Source organism: Vulpes vulpes, chromosome 7, assembly GCF_048418805.1.
Source record: "Vulpes vulpes isolate BD-2025 chromosome 7, VulVul3, whole genome shotgun sequence".
Classification (NCBI taxonomy): Eukaryota; Metazoa; Chordata; class Mammalia; order Carnivora; family Canidae; genus Vulpes; species Vulpes vulpes.
This window is the reverse complement of record NC_132786.1, coordinates 95,276,842-95,302,839: the sequence shown is the minus strand read 5'-3', so window position 1 is coordinate 95,302,839 and position 25,998 is coordinate 95,276,842. Positions and strand designations below refer to the sequence as shown.

Below are 25,998 nucleotides of genomic sequence, written 5' to 3'. Positions count from 1 at the left end.
GTGCTTATTGACTTTGAGCTTAGTCTTACTAAGTGAGATTAGAGCACCCTGTCCTTTCAGGAAATAGGACTCTGCGAGGAAGACTACAAACTGAACACAACATGAAGTTAACAAAACAAAAGAAAACAAGAAAAGAATTTTCCTTTCGTGATCTGAGTCTTGAATTGCCATCCACTTTTTCAGAGTGAACTTTCACTTGTTAGCACTTTTTTCTTCCCCTTTCCAAGGCTGTATCATGTTTTTGTTTTGTTTGTCTGTTTTTCCACTTCTTTTTAATGTTAAGTTACTCCACCTACAGTCAAACTCCAGTGTTTATCTTAGATTTGGGCATGATTCCTCCCCTTTCCCTCCCTCACGTGTCCTGCACCGCTGAACTCTGAACTCTTGTCTTAATCCCCGTATTTTCTTGTCTCTACACAGGCTCTTGGCTGTGTTCTCCATGGAGCTTTGTTTCTAGCTGTTCTCTGACAAAGAGCTTGTTCTGTGCAGCACAGCTCTCGTCCTCTTTGTTCAGCCTCTGGCTTCAACCACTGAATCACAAATATTCTCCAGCTGGGAATCAGACAAGGGCAGACATGAACCCAGAAGCCCAACAGGATGTTTCAGTTTCCCAGAGAATTCGCATGATGTTTTACATGATGAAGCCCAATGAAACGTCATTCCAAATACTGGAAGAGGTGCCTGATTATGTAAAACAGGTGAGACTCCCTGGGAAGAGACTACTGTTGCTTTTTTCTTAATAATAAGTAAGCTAGGGGATCGCTAGGTGGTTCAGGGGTTTAGCGCCTGCCTTTGGCCCAGGGCGTGATCCTGGGGTTCCAGGATTGAGTCCCACATTGGGCTTTCTTGCATGGAGCCTGCTTCTCCCTCTGCCTGTGTCTCTGCCTCTATCTCTGTGTTTCTCATGAATAAATAAATAAAATCTTTTTAAAAATAATAAGTATGCTAAACACTTCCTGGGGTTTTTGTTCACTTTCATTCTTCAAATTATTAAATTCTAATAAAAAACAATTCTGTTTTATAAAGGCATGGAACACAATTAGAATTTCTACTTGAATTTCCATACAGTATGTGTAACCAATTTCTCCTGTTAAACTTCTTTCCTTGGATATGTCACTGCAGAATGTGATAAAACTTTACAAAGTTTTCATAGATACAGTGGTGTTACAAATTTAGCTGTCAGAAGCTCAGTGTCAAATGGTTATATGACATCAGTAAACTTTGTAACAGTTTTGGTTTTAAAGGGCAAACCACCTCCCAGGAAACTATTTCCTCTTGAATTTAGTAGAGTAGTTCTGCAGAATGGATATAGAGCTGAGTCTAACTCTGACTTCCTAAGTTTGAACTTGAACCAAGTTTTCTTTGAAATTCTGAAGTGTTCAGAGGCACTTTTTACTTCTGGTTCCTGGCTATGATTGGAAGTGGAAATATCCAGAATTAGAACTTGAATACCTAAGTTCCCCACCCTGTCAAAGTTGTTCCTATAACACTTACTAGTTCAGACCAGAAATAAGGAAAAAAAAAATGACATCAGAGAATATGTTCTTGGGAGTTCAGTTTAGAAAATTCAGAACTCATGACCAGTTTCCAAGTGACTGAAACCCATAACTTTCAGGATTTGATATTATTCCTTTCTGAGTTTTCTAAGGAGAAAAATGTGGTGCTCACATCTTCATAAGTCATTACCTTTTGCATTTAACACCAAACTTCGTTCAATATTTGTTATCCATAGTGGAGCCTAAAAACACTTACCATAGCACAAAACTAAATCTGAGTGAATAAAACTTGGATGATGTTTTAGATTTTTAAACATTTTTTACAAGATTTTATTTATCTATTTGAGAGAGAGTGTGTGTAGAGCAAGAGAGGGAAAGAGAGAGAAAGAGCATGAGCGAGGATAAAGGCAGATGGAGAGGGAGAAGCATACTTCCCACTGAGCGAGGAGCCGGGTGTGGGGTTCAAACCCCGACCCAAGCCAAAGGCAGATGCCTAACAGACTGAGCCACCCAGGTGCCCCTGAATGATACTTTAAATACACATTTTAAGTGATCATATTCCTTAAAATACTTGGAAGAAAATGCTTTGTTTCTACAATTTCAATTTTGTCATTCCTGTAATTCTAATATGAAAAACTAGCAATGCATGTGTCCTAAGTGAAGCCTTGTAAAGAGGGTCTGTGTTAGTCATGGAGATAATAGACTTCTGATTTTTGTGCTTATTTAATATGTATTTTTGGGGGCACCTGGGTGGCTCAGTTGGTTAAGTCTGCCTTCCATTCAGGTAATGATCCAGTCCTGCATCAGGCTCCCTGCTCAGCGGGGAGTCTGCTTCTCCCTCTACCTCTGCCTGTCACTCCCCTTGCTTTGTGCTCTCTCTCTCTCTGTCAAATAAATAAATAAATAAAATCTTTTAAAAATGTATTTTTTTTTAGCTCTAATTTGAAACCTGTCCATCCTAATCTTATTATTTTCTTGGCAGAAATATCATGGTTACATCTATGTTATATTTCATTTCCAAATTGGATGATAGATTTTGAGCACCTTTTTCATATATATCCAAAATAAATAGATTACTTTGCCTGTTGGGAGGAAATGATCCTGTAGGATAAGTATATACCTTCTCCTGCTATGAGATGTCACTCTGGGCCTCTGACTTCTGGAATGACTAATCAGGAAATGTGGAAGAATTTCATACCAGGCACAATAACATCTTTTTTTGTGCCATTTCCTTTCCAGGCAACTCCATTTTTCATTTCCTTAATGCTTCTTGAACTGGTCATCAGCTGGATTCTCAAAGGGAAGCCACCAGGTCGTTTGGATGATGCATTAACATCAATATCAGCGGGTGTTTTTTCTCGGCTTCCAAGGTGAGTTAGTAGGTTAGCCACACTGAGTGAATAAGCTAAAATTCTCTAAGTAAGATGGAAAATGAACCCACCATATGGGGAATTTGTCTATTTTCACATATACACATAAATCCCCAAAGAATTCAGTTTCTGTCATTATTTAAATTTTTGATATTTTATTCAGCATAGATTTGTTTTTGTATACATTTTTAATACTCTCTAAATACTGCTCTAAATATTACTTATCTTGATTACTGAGTTTACTGCTGCCCCCTTAAATTTTGTGCCCAAGGTAAAGGTTTTACTTGCCTTACCCTAGGCCAACCCTGAGTTATGGTCTAGTTATCTCCTGGAAAATCAATTTTGCCTCAGGCAAATTCACATGCTATGTAACCTGGGGTACAGACACTCCCTAATAAAGATTGCAGAAAGGGTTGAATTACTACATGGCCTCCCAAGTTGTCTCTAGTGCTCATTTTCCGTCAAACATTTTCATAATGTGGATCTGGTGAAAATTTTTCACAGGTTCCATCTTGCCTAAGGATAATGTCTGAATTTTTTTCCCATGATCTATAGAAGCCTTTGTCTATCTACCTGTACTTTTGCTCCCTTCATTCTCTTTCCCCCTTTGCAATATTTGTTCCTTCCATACTCTACCACTTGCCATTGCCCAGATGTCACACATGCTTCCCTCTGCTTGGAAAGGCATTCACGTGGCTGACTCTGATTCATTTCTTAAGTCTAAGCAAAGACTTCTCTTAAAGGGTCACACTGTTCAGTGAATCTCTTCTGTTCTCCAATGTACTTCAGGTATCACTTCACTGTGGTCCCAGGGAATCTTGTGTTTACCTCAGATATAGAATTGTCACATGGCATTATGCTTACCCGTTTTCTTTCCAGTCCTCCCTGATAAATTGCATGCAATTAGCGAGCAAGAGGGTTCTTCTTCATAGTTTTAACTATTATGCCTGGAATGATGTCTGGTACATCCTAGATTTTTTTAATTTCATATTTTGATAGTTTTATGTTGATGATAAGATTAGATGATAAAGGAACCAAACAGTAAATAATAAATGACCTACTACTTTTTAGGAAGAGTAAATTATAATGTAGGCAGAGGAGAAAGCAGAAGAAATGCGTGGGAAGCTCTTTAATATGTGAGGATTTAACAAAGAGGCAATCTTTGGGTGACCAAAGATTCCCTTAAAACTCTGTGCTTTGCTGATGAATGTTCTCATTCCTACATCTCACCCATTGCTTCTTTTACCATTTTAAGAGCTTTATTTCGGACTAGTGCTCATTGCTTCAGAATGTTTCTATGAACCATTCAGTGGCAAACCAAGATAGATTTTTCAAAAATAAAACCTAAAGATATCTGAGAAAAGTAGAAAAATTTCATATAATTGCATAAAACTATTTAGATAGGAAGTAACCTAAAGGTAAAAATTTCTTTCATAAATGTTACTATGGAAAAGTAGACTAAAAAAAAAATAAAATAAAATAAAATAAAAAAAAAAAAAAGGAAAAGTAGACTAGTGGGTATAAAATAATAGTAATAATTCTGATAATTATCATAATAATGACTCTGAAAATTCACTCCTATGGTTTCACATTGCTGTCAGAATTAGAGGATAGTATCTCAAATTATTTGCAGTTAATTCCCATAATACGCTAAATAAGAGTTCATAATTATACATAATTTCCTCTGTTTCATGTCTCCTCGAACAGAATTGAGCAAGAAATACATTCAACATGCTGAAAGGATACATAGAATTGATCATTGAAACTACCCAGTTGGTTACTGTAGTTTATTCTGAGGAAGTTAAGTGTACAGATTTATGGAAATCAGACAACTGACAAACTGTAAGAATAACTTGATAATTGAGAGTTGCCCTCAGGTACAATTAAAGATCACACATTTTGTTGAGTTGGAATGAATTTATTAAGAACTCAAGGAGACATCAAGCTGAGTGAATGTTTCAGCATTACTTTTACTTTTTCAAGGTGAACTTTGGTAACAAGCAGAGTTAGATTATTCTCTTATCATAACATGATAACTACTAGAAATATAAACTGCATCCTTAATACTATATTTCTTCTAAGCAGTGTGATTAAAAAACAGGGTACAGGGTTTTAACAGGATATACAAGAATCAAATATATATATATATTTCATATATATAATTGCATATATGTATATGTGTGTGTGTGTGTGTGTGTGTGTATGTGTGTATTTGCTAAAAACGAACCCCCAAAGCATAAGGGAGATGGGGAGGAAGGAGAGAAGGAAAGAAAGAAAGACAGGAGAGAGAATGGGAGAGATCAAAACAAAGCAGTCCTTCAGGGATGAAACATTTCCCTTCACAGCCCACTACCCACAAGGGCTCCTTAAACTAACACAAGCTGTTCATCCTGGTGCCCTTTGAGAGAAAGGTAAAATGTTGCGAACTTGAATGGAGAGTATATTTTTCCTAGTTGCATTTTGAATGGGAACAGAAAAATGCTTGTTGCTGTTGTTGTTCTTGTAGATGTGGCCAGCAATTCCAAATTATGAAATGTGGATACTTTCGTTAAGTTTTATAAGAATTTCATCTTTTATAACCTTTTACCTAGAACATTTCAGCCAAGCGAATGATCTGAAAAAGAAATTTTAAAATACTCTTATTTATTTTGTTCCTATTAAGTACACACACACACACACAAGCAGAGAAGGAAAGCTGATCCACAGGATCCACTCCACTCAATCCCCTTTCAGCAAAAGACAGGAAGGGGGATTTAACAGAAACTCTTAAAACAATATTTCAGCATCAAGGAGAATCCTCGTGCAAATCATTAACAGCTGAAGTTTAGATTAACACGGCATTGATCAAACCCTCTCCAAGGGACTAATTTCATTTTCTACACCAGCAACAGGGGCTTGCCACATCCTTAAAATACATGATTGTGAGAAAAATGGTACTGTACCATTTGTTAATCTACTTGTGAGGAATTACATGTCGGATAATAATTCCAAGTAGGCATATGGCCTCTGACAAAAGAAATTGTGGAAATCAAAGTGAAACCATGAACATGTTTTTCCACTTTGCCATTCATGTAATGGAAATGCTGTATGCAGACTTTGAGGAAAAACAATGTTTGTTTGAAGATCTCAATTTCATTATTACATAAAAGTCCAAGTATCTTGAAGATTAGTAGCATACTTAGCATATTGATAGAAAAGATACATACTGTGACTTTCAAATATTTATGTAAGGGAAAATATTAATCATAGACAAGATTATATCTTGTTTATAAGCCTGTCAGACAGACCGTGACGTGTAATAAAAGCCCATGTGTCCTAAGAACCAGATTCTGGGCAGACTTGCATCTGTTTTGGTCTTCTGGAATCTAGTAGACAGACTCTTCCTCATTAGAATCTAGTTCTGAAGTTATAGACAGATATTCGTATTTATAATAGTTAAATGTAGTGTAGCATATGTAGATAATCTGCCTATCAATTACTTGCATATGTGGCTATAAAAAATTAAACTTAACAAAATACTTACTAAACCTACTTTAAAAAAATCTATCTAAAACTTGTGAAATATCCTGCTACTGACTTAAATGCTAATGAGTGAAAAATAATCACATCTCTTTTTTTCCCCCTGCTTATTTAAGCAGAACCCAATTTCCAATTCTTCATTAGAAAACCAGGACCTCAATTTGTTACTTCCTTCCAATGTTTCTGCTTCCATAAATTGCATCCTCCCCAGAGAAATTTTATTCCCGATATAAATATCTACAGTATGTTTGTTTTTAATGGGTTCATTTAGTCTGTTGAAACAGCAGATTATAAATCAAATTGCAATAGGCTGAGGGATAATTTAAGTAGGTAAATTTTCAAATAAGTTGGGGACACTCCACTTTTAATACATATGGGTCATTGCCAATTTTTACTATGGAGCCAGCTCCACGATATTCAACCATACATATGCACAGTTTTACTGGCCATGACTGCCACAGAATTTTCCATTCCTGACAAGAAAGTTTCAATTCATTAAAAAAAAAATTAGGAGAAAATTAAATTTCTTTAAAATACTTTGACTCCTTGGGGTGGGATTGGAGAATAAAGGAAAATTGTATACTGAGTTTTTATACTAGACTGTGGTATCAGAGGCAGTACTGCCTTTGGTGACATCAGACTACTAACAAATCAGTGCCTGTCATTTTGGGTGGGGACTTTAATAAATAGTTATTCCTTTTTCAAAATAAGAGAGAATGCATTTATGTACTGTTAATTATGATATTTCATTATTAATATTCTTTTTATTTACCTGAATTTTTATTAACACTCCAGGTGAAGAAAATACAGTTTTGAAATTTGTTGGTTTGTTAATTATATTTGCTGGGGAGAATATCCAATTTCCTCTCAACTTTTATCTCAAACTTTGTAAATAGACTTTGTCTTTGTTGTTAATTGTGGAATTTCAGAGGTTGCTATTAGGCTGACGTTCCCTAATGATGCAAGCAAGCTTCCTTGTACTTATTCAGTAGAGAAATGGAATTACTTCAAGTAATTTACATCTTGCAAAGTAAAGAATGTAGTGAATATGCTTCTTCCAAATTTACCACGTTCTATTTATAAAAGTCCATGGGTTTCCTGGTTGTTGTAAAAAGAAATTAAGTGATTGCATCATCAATGTAATGTCATTTCGCAGCAAGAACTATCAGTACAAATGTTATCTGTCTTTAGGAGGTGGAGGTTGTATTACGTATTCTGTTAATACTGAGCAAAAATCAATATTCCACTAGATGGAGCAAAAGTGGCAGTAGCTTTAAGATAGGGCAAGTTCCTGGACTAGGTTTAGGAGATTTTGAAATAAATAAACAACATAATTTCTTGGAAAAATCCGTATATATAGTCCAACCATATTCATTTATAACTTTCTGAAGCTTGTAAGAATATTTAGAATGATCCTGTTCAAATATTGTTTTATTTTCTGGCTTAGAAGACAGGATTATTAGAAACAAAAAGTGTTGTATTGATTTTCTTCCATTTTGCATTATCTAGCCAAATCAGACAAGACACACAGCTCTAATGACAGTGATGAAATAGTATAAATTGGCAGATATCTGTGGGTTCTGAGTACAAAATTTCATTTTGGGTCACTTTGAAATGTTGTGTTTACAATAAAAGCATCACATCAAATTTCACTTGCTTAATGAATGACTAGACTATGAGAGTATTAGAGAGTTAGAGAATTTTAGGGTCCTTTTAGCCTAATTTTCTCATATTTTAAATTAGCCCTAAGATGCTGAAGGGTGGACAACCTATCCAATGTTACCTTTCTGCTTTTGATGCTGGGTATATTCAAACTAAGATGACTTAGAGAACTGCATAGCTTTGTAATTCTCAATCTCCAATTAATATTTATTCCAATGCACTGATTATTTTTAAGTTTTAACTTTATAAATTAACTTCATCTTTTTAAAAATTCAGGATCAGACCTGGAATAGCAATTGAGTAACTAAAAACTGACAGGATAATTTTTAAGTTTTGAGAGAAATGTTATATAAAATGCTACCTTTCATTTGCCAGAAACATCTTAGACGCAAGAGAAGTTGAAATTATTTGAGGAGAAATCATGAAGAAAAAAGACAATAGGAGGAAAGCTCTATAAATGAAGGTTGTTGATTAGAGGATTCTCATGTCTCCTTATATTTAGACCATTTCTTCGTCTTGCATTCAAAATTATTGAGTAAAAATGATCTAGTATTTCGCTATATAAAGCTCTATGCTTCCCAAAATTTCATCTCCATATGATAAAGAAAGCTCACTACATTCATACATATTACATATGTCTCTTCCCACAGAGAGTTGAAGTTCGAATTCCACAGTGCAGAGTCATATGCTGGAGGTCAAGGCTGGGAGAGGACAGAGGAATTGGGAAGAAAAAGAGGAAGGGAGCTTTGGTTTATGATTCAGGGTCTGGTGGGAACATTTTTGAAAATGTAGGTGCTATTTCCTGCAATCAAGGGCTTTCCAGAGCTTGATAATCATTTCCCAGCTGTATCCCTTTGCTGAATTGTTTTTAGCTGTGGGTACTCCATGGCTGTTTTTTCCCATCTATGATGGAAGAGGATCATATTCATCTTGCTGATAGAAAGCAGGGAGTTTAACTCCCACAGCTTTTCCCCCTTTTCCCTTTGCTTTGGGGAAGGTTTGGCTTCTTGCTAAAGTGTGAAAAAAAAAAGTCTTGACTGTAGTATGTCAGGCATATTTCAGCTCGATTTGTGTCAACCCTAATAAGTAAGTTTAAGAGTAATAAACTGGGTGTCTGCTCAAGACCTGGCACCTGTACAGGAAATAAAAAAGTATTTTCAATTGCAGGCAGGTTCTCTTTGTTTTGCAAGTGGAAGTTTTACACTTTTCCTGGGACCCTCTTTCTTTTATTGAAGTCTTAGTATCTCTAAAGCCTATATCAATTGTCTGTGAAACAGACAAGGGAGATAGCACTTAAAAAAAAAAAAAAAAAGAGATTCTGAATGGATGGAACACTGATGAGACAGGTGATTATGAATGCCGTGTTCACCAGTGTGTCCTCCTAGTTTCATGTTTTACCTGGCACCTCGCAGGCCTTCAACTTGAATTTATTGAATGATTCAGTAAATCCATAAATGGTTCTGCTTTAATAGCATGTACTAAAGTTTACGTAAAAAGCTATAGATTATTTCAACTTTTTGTACTACTTTCTAAGTTTTAAAGTTTTTCTTCCTGGATTAATCTTTTTTAAGGATTATTGAGTGGAACACTTTTGCCTCTCAAGAAATGTTTTAGCATTTTGTTGTCATAACTGGGTGGCAGAGCTGTGCTACCAGTATCTAGTAAATAGAGACCCAAGAGGAGGTACCTGGTGGCTCAGTTAGGTATTTGACTCTTGGCTTTGGCACAAGTCCTGATCTCAGGGTCGTGGGATCAAGTCCTACATTGGGCTTCAAGCTCAGTGAGGTATCTACTTGGGATTCTTTCTCTCCCTCTCCCTCTGCCACTCCCCTGCTCACTTTTATTCTCCCTCTCTCTCCTTCTCCCTCCCTCTCTCTCTAAAATAAATAAATACATCTTAAAAAAATAGAGACCCAGAGATGCTGCTAAACATTCTACAATTCACAGGACAGGTCCTCACAACAAAGAGTTATATGGCCCAAATGGGAATAATATCAAGATTTAGAATCCCTATTTTAGAGAAATTGTTAGATTGAGCCAAACAAAATTGATATTATTCACTGTTTTTTACTTAAAAGTTGAATTTTATATGGTTAATCCTCTATTAATGGATAATAGGAAGCAATTGTAAAATTTCATAATTCGAGTAACTTTTTCCATGTAATAGACCCCAACAATAAAGAATTGTCTGGAATGAATGTCAGTAATGACACTGTCAAGAAGCCCTTGTCTAAGTATGTAAAAGTTTCTAACCAAGCTAACATGCTTTAAGATAAAATCTGTTCTTTCTCCCACCTTGATAAATGTTGTATATTAGTTTGTCGTGATTGCAGATCTGCTTGTTTATAGCACAAGGGAAGTTGCTTTGATCTAAGAGTGAATTACTTCACAGCGAGGAAGCCTTGGTAAGACAATGTCATCATATTATGATGCTACTGAGTGCTTTTGATATGGCCATATGATACAATGGACATTTAAACTCAAGAATTTGTGAGGACTTAAAGAAAATGTTCAGCCTAGGCAAGGCTGTTCTTTACTGACCTAAATCACTCTCTGAAGACCGTGGGACATTAGCTCCTGCCATGGCAAGGCTACTCTTCATTGGCAGTGGTGGAGACCGTGCAGCGGCCCCATGAAAGAAATCATCTTGCCCATTAACACTGGTGCCTTTGTTCTGCCAGCACTGTGCTTCTCTAGCAACAAGAGACTTTCAATTTGTGCTGGCAGCTAGGCATCAGCTCTTGATTGGCTCCACTAATTTTTCCAAGAGCCAACCTATAGAAAAAGCTATACCTTCACTAAATCTGGACTTTATTTCTTCCATCTCCCTTTTGCCTAAAACAATAGTGTAATTAATCTATCACTGGTTTGGAATTTTTATTTCTTTATTGGCTTATGAAGAGGCATGATCCTGTATGCTACTGGCTTGTGAAATATTACTATTCTAAATTATAATTCCCACAGCAAATTTGCCTTAAATAAATTAACAAAGATAGTCTCTAAGCATAATTTACCATGAACAAAATAATGAATAAAATAATAATAATAATAATAATAATAATAATAATAATAAACATAGGGACACCTGGGTTGCTCAGCAGTCTGCCTTTGGTTCAGGGCATGATTCTAGAGTCCTGGGATCGAGTTCTACATTGGGCTTCCTGCATGGAGCCTGCTTCTCCCTCTGCTTATGTCTCTGCCTCTCTCTCTCTCTCTCTGTCTTTCATGAATAAATAAATAAAATCTTTAAAATAATAATAATAATAATAATAATAAATTGGAAGACAAGTTTTACATTTTGAGTTTTTGAATTCCTCAGAACATTGTGGGTGCTCCTGGCTCATGGGCAGTTCTATCTCGTGATGGACCCCAAACACTTGTATGTGACTATCCCAGAATGCTTGTCCTAGTTCTTGTCTGCATATCTAAAAACAGTCACTGGGGATTACCTTGTCATGTCTAGTAGTTTACACACCTGCATAGGTTGGCTCTCTGGAGGACCAGACGAGAAAAGAAGCCCATGCAGTTCCTACAAGCAGAGTCAGAGGCATTTTGATAGGGATTCTGAAATATCTAGAGCATGGCCTGGGTCATGACAGGGGTTCTGCATAAACAGTTTCCTTTGGTCAAGAACTCACACTCAGAGACAAAACTGCTCTTTCTAGCCATATAATTGTTGGAGAAGGTCATTGGGAGAATGTGTCCACTGCATGACCCTCAAACTGGACTTGGGCAATCAGTCTCCTTTCCTTTACCCCGTCCTTGGAATGTATATTCTGCAACTATTCCCATACTAGTTTTAAGGATGAAACCTTAAGAGAGTAAGGTGTTGAGACCATCTGGACTGAATATGTGACTAGCAGGCAAGTAAAGATCTATTTATCTTGAGGCTGCCCAAGACAAGTCTTCTGTGTAAGTTTTTTTTTCCTTATTAAAACTACTACCCACCATTCTGGAGTGGTTTGCCTCTTTCTTTGGTTTTTCCTTGCTTTCCACATAGAGGGGCCACTTTAGGAACCAACAATAATATCAAATTGAAAATTGGGTTTTGAGATCTGATAATGTGTAGTCCTTTTCAAAAATGTAGGTATTTGACATTTCTAGTCATTATTTGTATTAATGCTATTATGGCATAACCTAGTGTTTTATGTTACAGATTAATAACATGAAGCCCTCAAAATACAAGACAATTTTAATACTATTAAATCATAGTTATAGTCATATCATAAAATCAAAAGTAGATTAAAATTAAAGGCTCATAATCTTCAAAAGACTCAGTTACATGCTAATTCACAGATACTGTCAGAGGGAAATACTATTAAATGGTGAATTTTAATAAATATACTAGTTTGAGCTTTTTTCAGCTTTTATTTAAAATTAGAATGTTGAACAATTTCCTCATTTGTTAATAGCTTATAAATGAATCTTTATTAAATAAAATGATTAGTTTATTTTACATGTTAATGATAAGTATAAAAGAAAAAGTCAATTCAACCAAGTTTATATAAGTGATAAAGGAATGATTATCTTTAGTCTAAATTTAAATTTGATCATAGATAATTTCAAGAGAAAAAGCTACACTTAATAAAATTGAAGTATATGATGTATTTTTTTTGAAACTACTTGAAATAATAATGTATAGAACTTGGTAGCATAGGTGGCAAGACATATTCTGGTATCTGGGTTTTAAAAACAATTGTGTTTTTTAACGAGTTTAAAAAACTTTTTTAAAAAGATTTTATTTATTTGAGATAGAGCGTGAACATGAGAGAGAAAGAAGGAGTGGGGTGGGTAGGAAGAGTGTCAGAGGGAGAAGCCGACTCCCTACTAAGCAGGAGCCTGATGCAGGGCTCAATTCCAGGACCCAAAGGCAGACGCTCAACCAGCTGAGCAACTCAGGTGCCTCTATTTACCACATCTTGTTTATCCTTTTTCATCTATGATGGAGGCTTGGGTTGTTTCCATATCTTGGCTATGGAAAGTAAAGCTGCAATAAACAAAGGGGTACATATATTTTTTTTTCAGATTAGTGTTTTCATTTTCTTTGGTGAGCACTCAGCAGTGGACTTACTAGATCATATGGCATTTCTATTTTTAATTTCTTGAGGAACCTGCATATTGTTTTTTGCAGTGGCTGCACCAATTCACATTCCCACCAACAATGCATGAAGTTTCTCTTTTCTCCATATCCTCACCAACACCTGTTGTTTCTTGTCTTCTCCCTCTGACTGGTGTAATGTGATACCTCATTGTGATTATTAGGATTTTTTATTTTATTTCTAGGGAAACATTATTCCCTTATATCTTGAGAGTTGTAGTTTATATTACTACAAGTATTATTGAAATGCTGTAAGAATCCAATTTGTGATCCTAAGTATAACATCTAAAAACAGAAAAATATGTGTACATGTGTGTGTGCAAAAGAGAGGAGGGAATAGAGAGAAATAAAGAAAATAGTAGCCAGAAGCAACTTTAATTGAAAGGCAAACTTTATGAGATTAACATATTTTAAAGTAGTAGGCATTTTTGCAGTCCCCTTTAAACTTTATACCTCTTACACTTCCTTTAAAAAGCACCCTTGTTGTGCTCTTTGTTAAGATTTGGAAATGAAAGTCACAGAAAATAAGTTGTAGTTTTGAAAATGAAAGTCACAGAAAATAAGTTGTAGTTTTTTCATGTTTATTTTGTATGAGTTCCATGGAAGTATTTTAAGAGACATTAAAAAAGGAGAAAAAAAATAAAAAAAAATAAAAAAGGAGAATGGCATCCTACACTCCATGAAACTGAGAGTGTAAATAGTTGACATCCATGATAACTACGAGGAAAAAGGAAGCATCATGTGAAATATTTTGATACCAAGGAAACTGAACTGTTTAAAAGGTATGATAGAACAGTGAGAAGAGAAGAAAGAATTTTATTTTTATATATGAATAACTTAATTTTTAAATGCTACCTAAAATGTTTTAGCATAATTTTATATTTAAAATGTGGTATAATCATTGTTTGTGAATTTTATTTTTCCAGCTTGTTTTCTAGAAGCATTGAATTGACCACTTACATTTATGTCTGGGAGAACTACAGGCTCATCAATTTGCCTTGGGATTCTCCATGGACTTGGTATTTGACTTTCTTAGGAGTTGATTTCGGCTACTACTGGTTCCATCGCATGGCCCATGGTAAGTTGCAAATCAAGGTTTTATTGATAATGTATTTTTAATTGTTTTGCTTATAGTAAGTATTCAGTAAATACTGAAGGAATGAATAAATGAATAACATCGTGCATTTTGTATAAAGATGAATGATAAAAGTTTAGTTTGAAGTTTAAATGGAAACAATCTGGTCATTTTTGAAAAAAAAGAAATTATTGGAGATACATTTTTCACTCCTCTTGTATATAACTTGTAAAAAAGGTGAGAAAGTGATGGTTGTAGCATTACTTTTTAATATACTGCCTTCCGTTTTTCTTATTACAACATGCTTGGTAGAGTTTGTGGACTTTTGCACTTAATACGAGACTTCACATCACAGTTATCAGTGGTCATTCAGAAGAGCCCTGGAACAGCATAGAATCCTAGCTGTCATACATAAGCTTGATTCAATTTCTTGGCAGGAATTCCATATTGCAAATGAAAATGCAATCATCTAGGCACTAACCTTAATACATTTCAGTATTACCATAGTTTTGCAAAATTTCTCATCTAATACAAAGCCCTCTTACCTCACTGGTTCACTGAATTTGCTTTTTGGGATTCTTGGCTGTACTTTCCAAAGAAATGTTTTGTTATGAAAAGGAAAGTGGAAGAACAGGAAACAGTCTAAACCTCTGTAAGGCTAAGTAGAGGTTGGAGAATGATTGTAAAGGTAAGGTGAGCAAGTGGTCTCTAAGGAAGAAGAAGGCATGCGAAAGCATTTCTGAAGGGAAATTGGGAAAGTGCTAATTTTGAAAACCTACTAAAGAGTAGAACTGAACTTTTCAGTGGGTGGTTGGGTTGAGTGGGTGGGGAGGAAGGAAGGAAGAGGAAGAAATCTGGAATAATAATACAAAGTAGAGGGGAGATGGCAAGAAGAGACTCGTGATCAGGATGAGTAACTGAGCAATGTGTGTAGGAGTATGGTGATCAAACATCCTTCCCAAGCGAGGATGGAGGAAGAAGAAGCAATGTGACAAATACTATGCTTAAAGGCAGTGAAATTTTAAATGCAAAAATTATTTTTGTTAAGTACTTTAAACATTACACATAATGAAACTATAAAGAATGTTAATTCATTAAAACAATTTGAAGGGAATGTATAAACTAGAAAAAGTTATTTATTTTGTGTGTGATAACCTTTGTCTGGGAAAATAACAGGTCAGCCTCTGACATCATTTCCTTGTGTATAAATGCAAGAGGATACTCCCAAATTGAACATGACTAGGAATAAAATATGGTCATGTAGCAAACTTTGTATTTTATTTCAAAATAGTCGTTTTCTCCCTAAAATAAACCCATTGGCAAGCCTCTTCATTTTCTATGCAGCAGATGGGTAACGCAGAAAGCATTTACATTGTATTACTTAATTTCAGGAGCCTTCTAATATCACACTGTCCTGGACAGATGTGTTTGTGTGGGAAATCTGCAAATTCGCTTAATCTTTAAAAGCCCATTATAACAGGAAACAAAGAACCAACAAAATATTACCAAATATAAAACTTTAAAAAATATGTTGATTGTTAAGTACTCTCAGGGAAGAGCAATAAAGTAAAATAATATATTAAATAAATAGAATCAAGGCTATTTGAAGTATGCTTCCCATTAGAAAATTTTGAACCAAATCCAATGGAGGCAGGCATTAAAAAAAATCTGAAAACCTTCTGGAAAAACACTCACCACCTTCGGTCTATGAAGTCTAATCATAAGTTCAAAGACTTTTGACTTATGATGGAAAGCTCATAGGAAAAAAATAAATTAGTAGTTGAATGTGTCAACCTTCAATATGATAGTTGACTTTTAAATTGTATGTAATAACAATGTAAAATATTAAAATGGACTTCTAGAAGTCTAGAAGTACACAGGAGTAAGAAAAACTTATAATATCAAATTTCTTGAGCCTCTTGGGTTACTGAGCACATACTAATTAATTAGCCAAATGTATTTAACTGAGAAGTTTGAGGACTTCTAAAATCCTAATGTTTGTCCTAAAATATAATAAGAAAAAAAGCCCTCTTTTCTCTACTTGCAATAAAATTATAAATTAAAAATGCATTCCACATTTGTTGATATGTTAAATGCTGTGAGTTTTAAAGAAATAATAGACACTTTTTGTTTTTCCCTATATATAGATTATTTCTTAGTAGCCCAAATTGCTACTAGGGTTTTTGTTGTTATTGTTTTGTTAGTGTTATTTGTTTGTTTTGCACACGTACAGAATTTTCTTACATTACGGGTATGGAAAAAAGTTTATTTTCAAAAACTTGAATTCTATTTCTATTCTTATGCAAAAGAACAGAGGGATATTTGAGACTCTTACTTATTTCATTCTCTTTTCCTCTGGAATAATGAGAAATTAATCGCTCATTATTATCAACTTACAGAAAAATAAGAACAGCACAATAATTTCTATAGAATACCTTAACATCTTTAGAAAGAAAGGGTAGAATAACAAAATTAAATAGGTGTTAAATTAAAAACAGCTTCTGGCATGCTTAGTCTCCATACAAAAGGTTGCATTATCTTTCTTTGTCTTTCCTATTAGTTATACTAAACACATGTAAAAAATCCAGTAAAGATTTTTAAGGGAGCACTTAAAATGTAAAAGATTACAATTTAGAAGCAAGGATGATCCTTCCAGAGTGCTAGTCATGGACTTTATCTCATCTTGGTTATGGTTACATGAATGTATGTATCTGTAATAAATGTTGAGATCTGTACTTAAAGTTTATAAACTCTATGCATAGTTCAAAAAAAGTTAAGTTAGTTAGTAAATAATGCCACCAATATGATTTCTTAGTGAATAGTTTGAAGTCAGAATGATATAATAGGTAGCCCAATTTAGAAATAAGAACCAAGAAATTATTTGTGACTCTAAGCATAAACAGTTACTAGAGGTGGACCCTACAGACATTTCTCCTTTGCAAGCTCACTTGATGTTAGGCTTTGTCTATTTAAAAGATTGGAGGGAGGGGGGAGGAGGGCGGGTGTTGGAGGGGAATGGGTGACGGGCACTGAGGTGGACACTTGACGGGATGAGCACTGGGTGTTTTTCTGTATGTTGGTCAATTGAACACCAATAAAAATTAATTTAAAAAAAAAAAAAAAAAAAAGATTGGAGGGATATTACAGAATCAGAACAGCAGGGGTTTTGTTCCATTGGCCAGAGTGCTGTTTTTCACGTGGCACTTAGCAGATTGGTGCCAGTTAACCCTATAGGTTAAGTGTAGCCTACACCTTTTGGTAGGACCTTCTGTCTTCCAGGGGACCACATCAGAGGACTGCCTGTAATATTCTCCCTCTGGGATCTGTATATTCTAGCAAGTCTCTCTATCACCACCAGAATCCTGTGGTGCCACAATCTCTCCAAAGATGTCTGACTCAGACTTGGTGGAGAGAGAAGGGTGGAGAATTTTCTAAATTTGTACATACCGGCTTTGTTCATTCCCTCTCAGCTCCATAGGCAGTAACTGTGCTCATAGTTGCTACTTCTATGCCACTGAACTACCTCCTGTTTACATCTTTTAACTCCTTTTTTTATCAGTTAATAATTCTTTACATTAACTTTTCAAATCACTGGTGTGGTTTTTTGTCTCCTGATAGGACCCTGACTTATAAAGCCAGTCTTCCCACATATTCTATAGAATCGTATATTGAAGTTCACCCTGACTATATCTTTAATATCTCATTCTGAGGCATTGATTACACATTTGGGCTATAATAAGATTTAGTTCATTTCTGAAATAAAGATGTTCATCCATAAAATTGTTATAATAAGAATCTATAAAATCCCCTCAAACTCTCATTCTTTTACTCAATAAGTAAACTGTATAGTTCAGTTTCTATTTATCTCTTTCTGTATCTAAATAAGGTAAGTGATCATAATTTTTGTTTAATTACTTATATTCATTCCTATAATTTTGTTGTGATTAAGTGGGCATCTGTAGATGACTTATTAAACTTCATTTTTTCCTCTTCCTTTCTGACTTTTAACAGGGGTTGAATTTAGACCATCTTCACTTCCAGCATTGTTTAAATAAAGAAAATAAGCAGATGTATTGATTAAAATTAATTTTATTTTCTGATAGAACTGTGGTCTCTATTGAAGAAAAGGTGACTTAAATTCAGCTATCTTTGTGTTTATTTTTAAAAAAAATACAAGAATATGCCTAATTTTTGTAGCTTTTTGCTGTATATTTCACTCTTTATTTTAAAAATACAGTGTGATTTTATCCATATTGGATCACTGAGAGTGACACCCAGTGTGCATTGGCCTAAATTATAGTACTTCCTCTCACCTCTTCCCATGATTTTTTACTTTGTCAGTCCTTGAGTCATCATCATTCAGAATATCCATAAGGGTAGCCTTGGAATTCCTATCAATTTACTTAAGACCTCCAGTTTCTCACCATTACTTTCTATATCAACCATTTTCCTCTGAGTTCATTTTAATGAAAGAATCAGTCCTATGTCTGATGCTAAACATTTGTTAAGAGGAGAACTTAAAATTTATATGCGCTGAAGGATTAACATTATTTCCCCACAGAAAGACTCATTTGAAGGAGCCCCCCTCTTAGAAATAGCTTATTTTTATCACTGGCAGTTGTGGTCACCCTTAAAACCACGGTTTGAATTTCCTTTGATGTAGTTAGATTCCAAATGTAGGTGATATATGAAAAGCACATTTGAAACAAAGATTTAGGCCATCATCCAGGTGTTGAAAATATGTCTGCATTGAGACATCAAACAGGCAAGTCTTATACCTGATAATAAAGAATAAGAGTTTCGGGAATCTCCAACAGCCTGTATTTGAACATTGATACTAAAGTTGGAAATATTTCCAGGAATAGTTGGGAGTATTTGAGAATGGCTACGGTAATATTTTCCAGGGATTAAAAAAACTGTGAAATGAGTAATCAAAATGAAATTGAAAGACAAAGAAGGAGTAAAGATTAACTCTTGGTCAGCTGTGACTCTGCTTAAGACAGAGAATGTGCCTGATTTTTTTTTTCCTTTAGTGCTAGAACTTAGTCCATTTGTCTCTCAGCAAAAAGAGCACTGAAATTTGTTTCCAGAAATATAGTCATATAACTGTATGTGCAGTTATTTATCACACATATAACCTTGGGGTTAACTTCTTTGAGATAGATTTTATTGGTTTTATTTATCTCTCAATTTTGTGAAGTTTAAATGAAAAATGCTTTAAGAGTGCATCAACAAAGTAAAAATGAATGAATGAATACACCAACATGAAGAAAGCAAGATGGAGGCTTATGTAAAGATTTATAGGTATTTAAAATGGGCAGAGGAAGTTTGACCTTAAGTCAGGGTGACCTTCAGGATTGTATTGAAATGGGATCCCTGGGTGGCGCAGCGGTTTGGCGCCTGCCTTTGGCCCAGGGCGCGATCCTGGAGACCCGGGATCGAATCCCACGTCGGGCTCCCGGTGCATGGAGCCTGCTTCTCCCTCTGCCTGTGTCTCTTCCTCTCTCTCTCTCTCTCTCTCTCTCTCTCTCTGTGACTATCATAAATAAAACTTAAAAAAAAAAAAAAAAGGATTGTATTGAAATGATAATTAAATATGACCTGGGAAAAGCACATTTATCCCAAGTAATTTTGTTCAAAAGAAAAATTTAGAAAAGTCTTATTGGATGTATATGACACATTAGCAAACATAAAGTTTGAGCACAGCCATGCTAGATGGTGAAAAGCAAAATTAGGTAGAATTCTATCCTCTTTCATTTAATAAACAATTTTAACTGTGACTGAATTTAATGTTACCATGTTAAAATAGCACAATGAGAAAAACTGCTATGTGAATTACTAAGAAAATAAGTGAATATTCCTGAAATACTATCGACTAAACTTTTTTTACAGTTATAAACTTTTTATTCATGCTTTAATTTTTTCAGTAAATAATTAATGATCACCTATTGTATACTAACCCTATACTAGGCACCAGAGATAGCTTTGTTAATGACAAATCTGGCCACTGATTGTTCATTCTACTATGGATGACAAATGTTAATAATTAGTTATAAAAATAATAAGGGAAGTACAAAGATAATTATAGCATGAACTCTGAAACTGACAGGGGAAACAAAATTGCCACTAAATTCTTATATTTCCACATTTCTGAATATATTGATCATTTTTCTCAAAGAAGTGTACATAAAAAACAAATGGTGTTCTGTTTAAAATGCAGGTGATGATAGTAATAGTATTAAAAGCAATGCTAATAATTAAAAGTCAACTATTATTAAAAGCCATTGGAGAATGTTTAAAAAGCATAGATTCTGGAGTAGGTTATATTTTCTTAAAAAATATTTTATTTATTTATTCATGAGAAACAGAGAGAGAGAGAGAGATACAGGCAGAGACACAGGCAGGCTCCACGCAGGGAGCCTGACATGGGACTCCATCCCAGGTCTCCAGGATCACGCCCTGGGCTGAAAGTGGCACTAAACCGTTGAGCCACCTGGGCTGCCGGTGGAGTAGGTTATCTTAATTCAGTTCCCAGTGTTGCCACTTACTGAGATTTGGAACAGGTTAATCTGTCTTGATTTCTTCATTTATTAAGTGAGGATAATACTGTATACTTGATAGGGTTTTTATAAATATTTAAATGATCTAAAGGTAGGAAAGTGACTTGTACATTGTAAATACTGTTTACGCATTATTATTATTGAATTAATGTTTATTACATTGCTAGGTGCTAGACTAGGTGCTTTATGTTAATAATACAACATGTTATATTATTTACTTCCCAGAACAATCATATGAACTAGGCATTCAGTTGTTCATCAGATATTAAGTGAGAAAATACTATACTAGGAATTCTAATTCGAATAGTGAAAACATAAATGCCACTGTCTTTGTGAAATGTGCATTCTAATAGAAAAGGAAATCCAGATATAAAACATATGTAATATTATGCCAGGTAGTGAGGAGTGCTGTTGGGATAGAGGGAGAAGGATACAGGAGTCTAGTAAGTCCTCTATTGGAACTCATAGAGGTAATAGGTGGCATTTTAGTAGAAACTTTAATGGGGTAAAGAATGCATCCTAGGAATGTCTGAGGAAAGAGCTTTCTACACAGAGGAATCTGCTAGTTCAAAGTACCCAAGGAGAGAATGTGCTGGACAAATTTGAGAAATATCAAGAAACTGTACTGGGGAACTGGAGGAAAGAGACTGAGGAAGTTAGTCAGGATTCCGGTCATATAGGATCCTGTAGACTGGCAATATTAAAAGGTAAGTCAATTCTCAACTACTCTCCCCACTTTACCTTGCTGCCTATTTATCATAGATGTAGTATAAAGGCAGGAAGATTTTTAGGAGAGGAGTAACATTTATTTATTAATTTAATAAATACTCATCAAAAACCTTCTTCATGCTTTCACTTTCATTGGCATATGTGATACTAAAAAAAAGCCAAAACAGTCTTATGTAGGTTACTAATATAATGTCAGGATGTGATATGTGCAGTAAAACTAATAAGGCAGGTTAGAAGAAATAGAAAGTGTCATATAGGTTTGAGTATTAAAATTTTATATAGAATGATCCATAATATTTGTCTGATAGAGTGACTTTTAAGCACAGACTTAAAGCTCTTTAAGAATATAATTCATGTGGGATCCCTGGGTGGCTCAGCGGTTTAGCGCCTGCCTTTGGCCCAGGGCACGATCCTGGAGTCCCGGGACCGAGTCCCGCATCAGACTCCCTGTGTGGAGCCTGCTTCTCCCTCTGCCTGTGTCTCTGCTTCTCTCTCTCTCTGTGTCTCTCATGAATAAATAAATAAAATCTTAAAAAAAATAATATAATTCATGTGATTCTGGGGAGAGTACCAGGCAGATACGATAGCAAGTGCAAAGGCTCTGAGGCAGAGAAATCATGGCCCTTTTGAGTAAATGGAAGGAGATCATTGTGGCTGGAGCTACATGGTAGAGGATTAAAGCTGCAAGAAATGAAGGGCATCACAAATGTGAGGCAGTTAAGGCAGATCATGCAAGAACTCATAAACTATTATAAAGACATGGATTTTACTCAGTGTGAACTGAGAAGTCACAATAAGATTTGCCTTTTATTATTTTTTAAAAGGTTTTATTTATTTATATTAGAGAGAGAGAGAACACATCAGCAGAAGGGAGGAGCAAAAGGAGAGGGAGAAGCAGACTCCCCTCTGAGCAAGGAGCCCCATGTGGGGCTTGATTCCAGGACCCTGAGATCATGACCTGAGCGAAGGCAGACACTTAACTGACTGAGCTACCCAGGCACCCTGGATTTATCATTTAAAATTATTGTTCTATTTCAATGAATTTGAAACTTTCTATATCAATTCACCATTAAGTTTCTTACTCTATTTTAGTATTATTTATTTAATTTAGAAAAATTCTGTTTCATCCTAGCTAATGCTATAACTGGAAATGGAAATACAAGGTATGCAATTGAGAAGGAAGAAATGAAATTGTCTTTGTTTGCAGATGGCTTGATGGTATATGTAGAAAATCCAAAAGAATCAACAATAACATGGGGCACCTCGGTGGCTTGGTGGTTGGGCATCTGCCTTTGGCTCAGGGCATGATCCCAGTCCTGTGATTGGGTCCCCTGTTGGGGCTCCCTGCGAGGAGCCTGCTTCTCCCTCTGCCTATGTCTCTGCTTCTCTATGTGTGTTTCTCATGAATAAATAAATAAAATCTTTAAAAACAAACAATAAGAAGACTATAACAATACAAATCCTGGAACTAATAAGCAATTATAATAAGGTTGCAGGATGTAAGGTTAATATAAAAGAGTCAATAGATTTTTTTATAATGGCAATGCATAATTGGAATTTGAAATTAAAAACATAATACCATTAGGGCACATGGGTGGCTCAGCTAAGTGTCCAACTCTTAATTTCAGCTCAGATCATGATTTTATGGTTTTGAGTTGGAGCCCCATGTCAGGCTCTGCACTGGGTGTGGAGCCTGCTTAATATTCCCTCTCTCTCTCTCTCTCTCTCTCTCTCTCTCTCCTTCTGCCCCTCCCCTCCAACTGTGCTCTTTCTCTAAAAACAAACACCCATTTATATTAGTATCCAAAAAATAATATTAATTAATAATATTGAAGGAAAATAAAAAGTTGAGGTCTGACACTACTTAAAGACTTACTACAATGCTACAGTAACCAAGACAGTGTGGTATTGGTGAAAGAATAGATGGATAGATCACTGGAACAAAATACAGAGTGTAAAAATAGACTCGCATAAATATAGTCAGCTGATGTCTGCCAAAGGAGCAAAGGGAATACAGTGGAGTCAGGACAGTCTTTTCAATACATAGTGCCAGAACAATTGGACATCCACATGCAAAAAATTGAATCTAGACACAGACTCTGAATTCACAAAAATTCTTTCCAAATATATCGTAGACCTAAATGTAAAGTGCAAAACTCTAAAATTACTAGATGGTATCTCCTAGAAGATAATTAGGAGAAAACCTGGATGACCTTGGATATGTCAAGGATTTTTTTATATGATACAAAGGCTTTATCTATGAAAGATTTGGCAAGCTGCACTTTATTAAAATTAAAAACTTCTGTTCTGTGAAAGACAATGTCAAGAGAGTGAGAAGAAAAGCCAGGCTGGAAGAAAACATTGGCAAAAGACACATTTGATGTGGGACTATTATCCAAAATACACAAAGAACTCTTAAAAGTCAACCATAAGAGAACAATGACCAAAGTGAAAAATGGACCCTTCACCTTTACAGACACCTCACCGAAGAATATGTACAGATGTCAAATAAGCATATGAAAAGATGCTATGGATCGCCTGGGTGGCTCAGTAGTTTAGTGCCTGCCTTCAGCCCAGAGCATGATCCTGGAGTCCGGGGATGAAGTCCTATGTCAGGCTCCCTGAATGGAGCCTGCTTCTCCCTCTGCCTGTGTCTCTGCCTCTCTCTCTCTGTGTCTCTCATGAATAAATAAATAAAATCTAAAAAAAAAAAAAAAAAAAAAAGAAAGAGAAAAAAAGAAAAGATGTTGCACATCATGTAATCAGGGAAATGCAAATTACTGAATAGTGAGATGGCACTACACACTGTTAGAATGTCCCAAATCTAGAACATTCATAACACCACATACTGGCCAGGTTGTGGAACAACAGAGATTCTCATGATTGCTGATGGAATGCAAAATGGTATAGCCATTTTGGAATATAATTTGTCAGTTTCTTAGAAAACTAAACATACTCTACCTAAATGATCCAGCAGTTGGAGTCCTTGGTATTTACATAAAGGATGTGAAAAATCATGTTCACAGAAAAACTTATACATAGATGTTTATAGCAACATTATTCAAATGTGCCAAAGCCTAGAAGCAATCAAAATGTTATTCAGTAGTTGAAAGGATACATAAGCTGTGCTGCATCTAGATGATGGAATATTATTCAGCACTGGACATAAAAGAGCTATCAAGCCATAAAAGACATGGAGGAAACAAATACATATTACTAAGTGAAAGAGTCCAATACAAAAAGTCTACATACGATATAGACAATCTGAAATAGTCAAAACTATGAAGACAGTGAATAGCTCAGTGGTTACCAGAATTCAGGGGGAATAGTGAGGTGGGTAGGTGGGACACAGAAGTTTTAGTAAAATACTCTGTATGATATCACAATGAAGGATTTATATCATTATACATTTACCCAGATTTATACATTCTTATCACCAATATTGAGCCCTATTGTAAGTTATGAAATTTGGAAGAATTTGTCAATATAGGTTCCTCAGTTGCACCAAATGAATCATTCTGGTGAGGGAAATTGATAAGGGGAAGGGTATTGATGTATGAGGGCAGAGGGTACATAGGACATCTCTGTACCTTCCTCTTAATTTTTGCTGTGAACTTACAGCTACTCTAAAAAATGAAGCCTTGAATTCTATTTCCAATGCAATGGACTGATTCTTTGTTATTTTTAGAAATATATTAACTACTTGAAACATAAATCTATTATTTTGAAGTTCCTTCATTAATCCTTATAGATATCTTCCCAAATTTAATTATACCTTTTGTTTGGTGCCTCAGCATTTTTCACACTCCAGAGTAGTGCGCTATAGAATAATATGTGGCAATCGCCAGGGAAGATGGTGGAGCAGAAGGATCCTCTGCTCACCTCATCCCACAGATAGAACTACACCCACATCGGTGTAAATAACAGGAAAACAAGCCAAAGACTGGCAGAGCAGACTCTCCACAACTAAATGTAGAGAAGAAGGGGAGCCAAAGGGGCCACAGGACTATTTGCAAGAAGGAGGCACATGAGGGGTGTGGAAAAGAGAGAGGAGCAGACCACTGCACTACGCACCCCAGACACTGAAGATGAATCCCCATAACATTTGTGTTAGAAAACTAAAGAGGCCTGATTTTGCAAGTTCTTACAATCATTGGGGCTTAAGAGCTGGAACTTAAAATCAGGAGCTTGGCTCTGGGAGAGCTTGAGGGCAATAGGAAACCGAGTCTCCATCTTTAGCCAGCACAACCAACAGCCCCACTGAGAACAGCATAAAAGCAGCAGTTGAGCAATACCCGGAGTATATGAGAAGATTTATTTACTAATTTCAGAGCATGTGCTGAAGGGGCAGGGATCTTTTGAAGATTTCTCCAAGAACAAAAGACTTAGTGGGTGCCATTTCTGTCCCTCACCTCAGCCCAGATACATGGACACCTGTAGGAACTGCACAGGGCAACACTCTCCACCTAGCTACCTAACAGCACATGCC

At 35.5% G+C, this 25,998-nt stretch overlaps 1 protein-coding gene across 2 annotated transcripts in view; it reads left to right on the top strand.

Annotated features, from left to right (window-relative positions):
- Positions 1–314: 314 nt before the first annotated feature.
- The window catches only part of AGMO (alkylglycerol monooxygenase), a 334,206-nt gene continuing 308,522 nt past the window's right edge, over positions 315–25,998 (top strand). The window contains exons 1-3 of one of the 2 annotated variants that reach the window (XM_072764450.1): positions 315–698; positions 2,736–2,866; positions 14,072–14,223. In XM_072764450.1, the coding sequence (XP_072620551.1) occupies positions 576–698; positions 2,736–2,866; positions 14,072–14,223 (406 nt within the window). In that variant the 5' untranslated portion in view covers positions 315–575. The remainder of the gene's footprint in view (positions 699–2,735; positions 2,867–14,071; positions 14,224–25,998) is intronic. The other variant, XM_072764451.1, reaches the window with a different exon arrangement.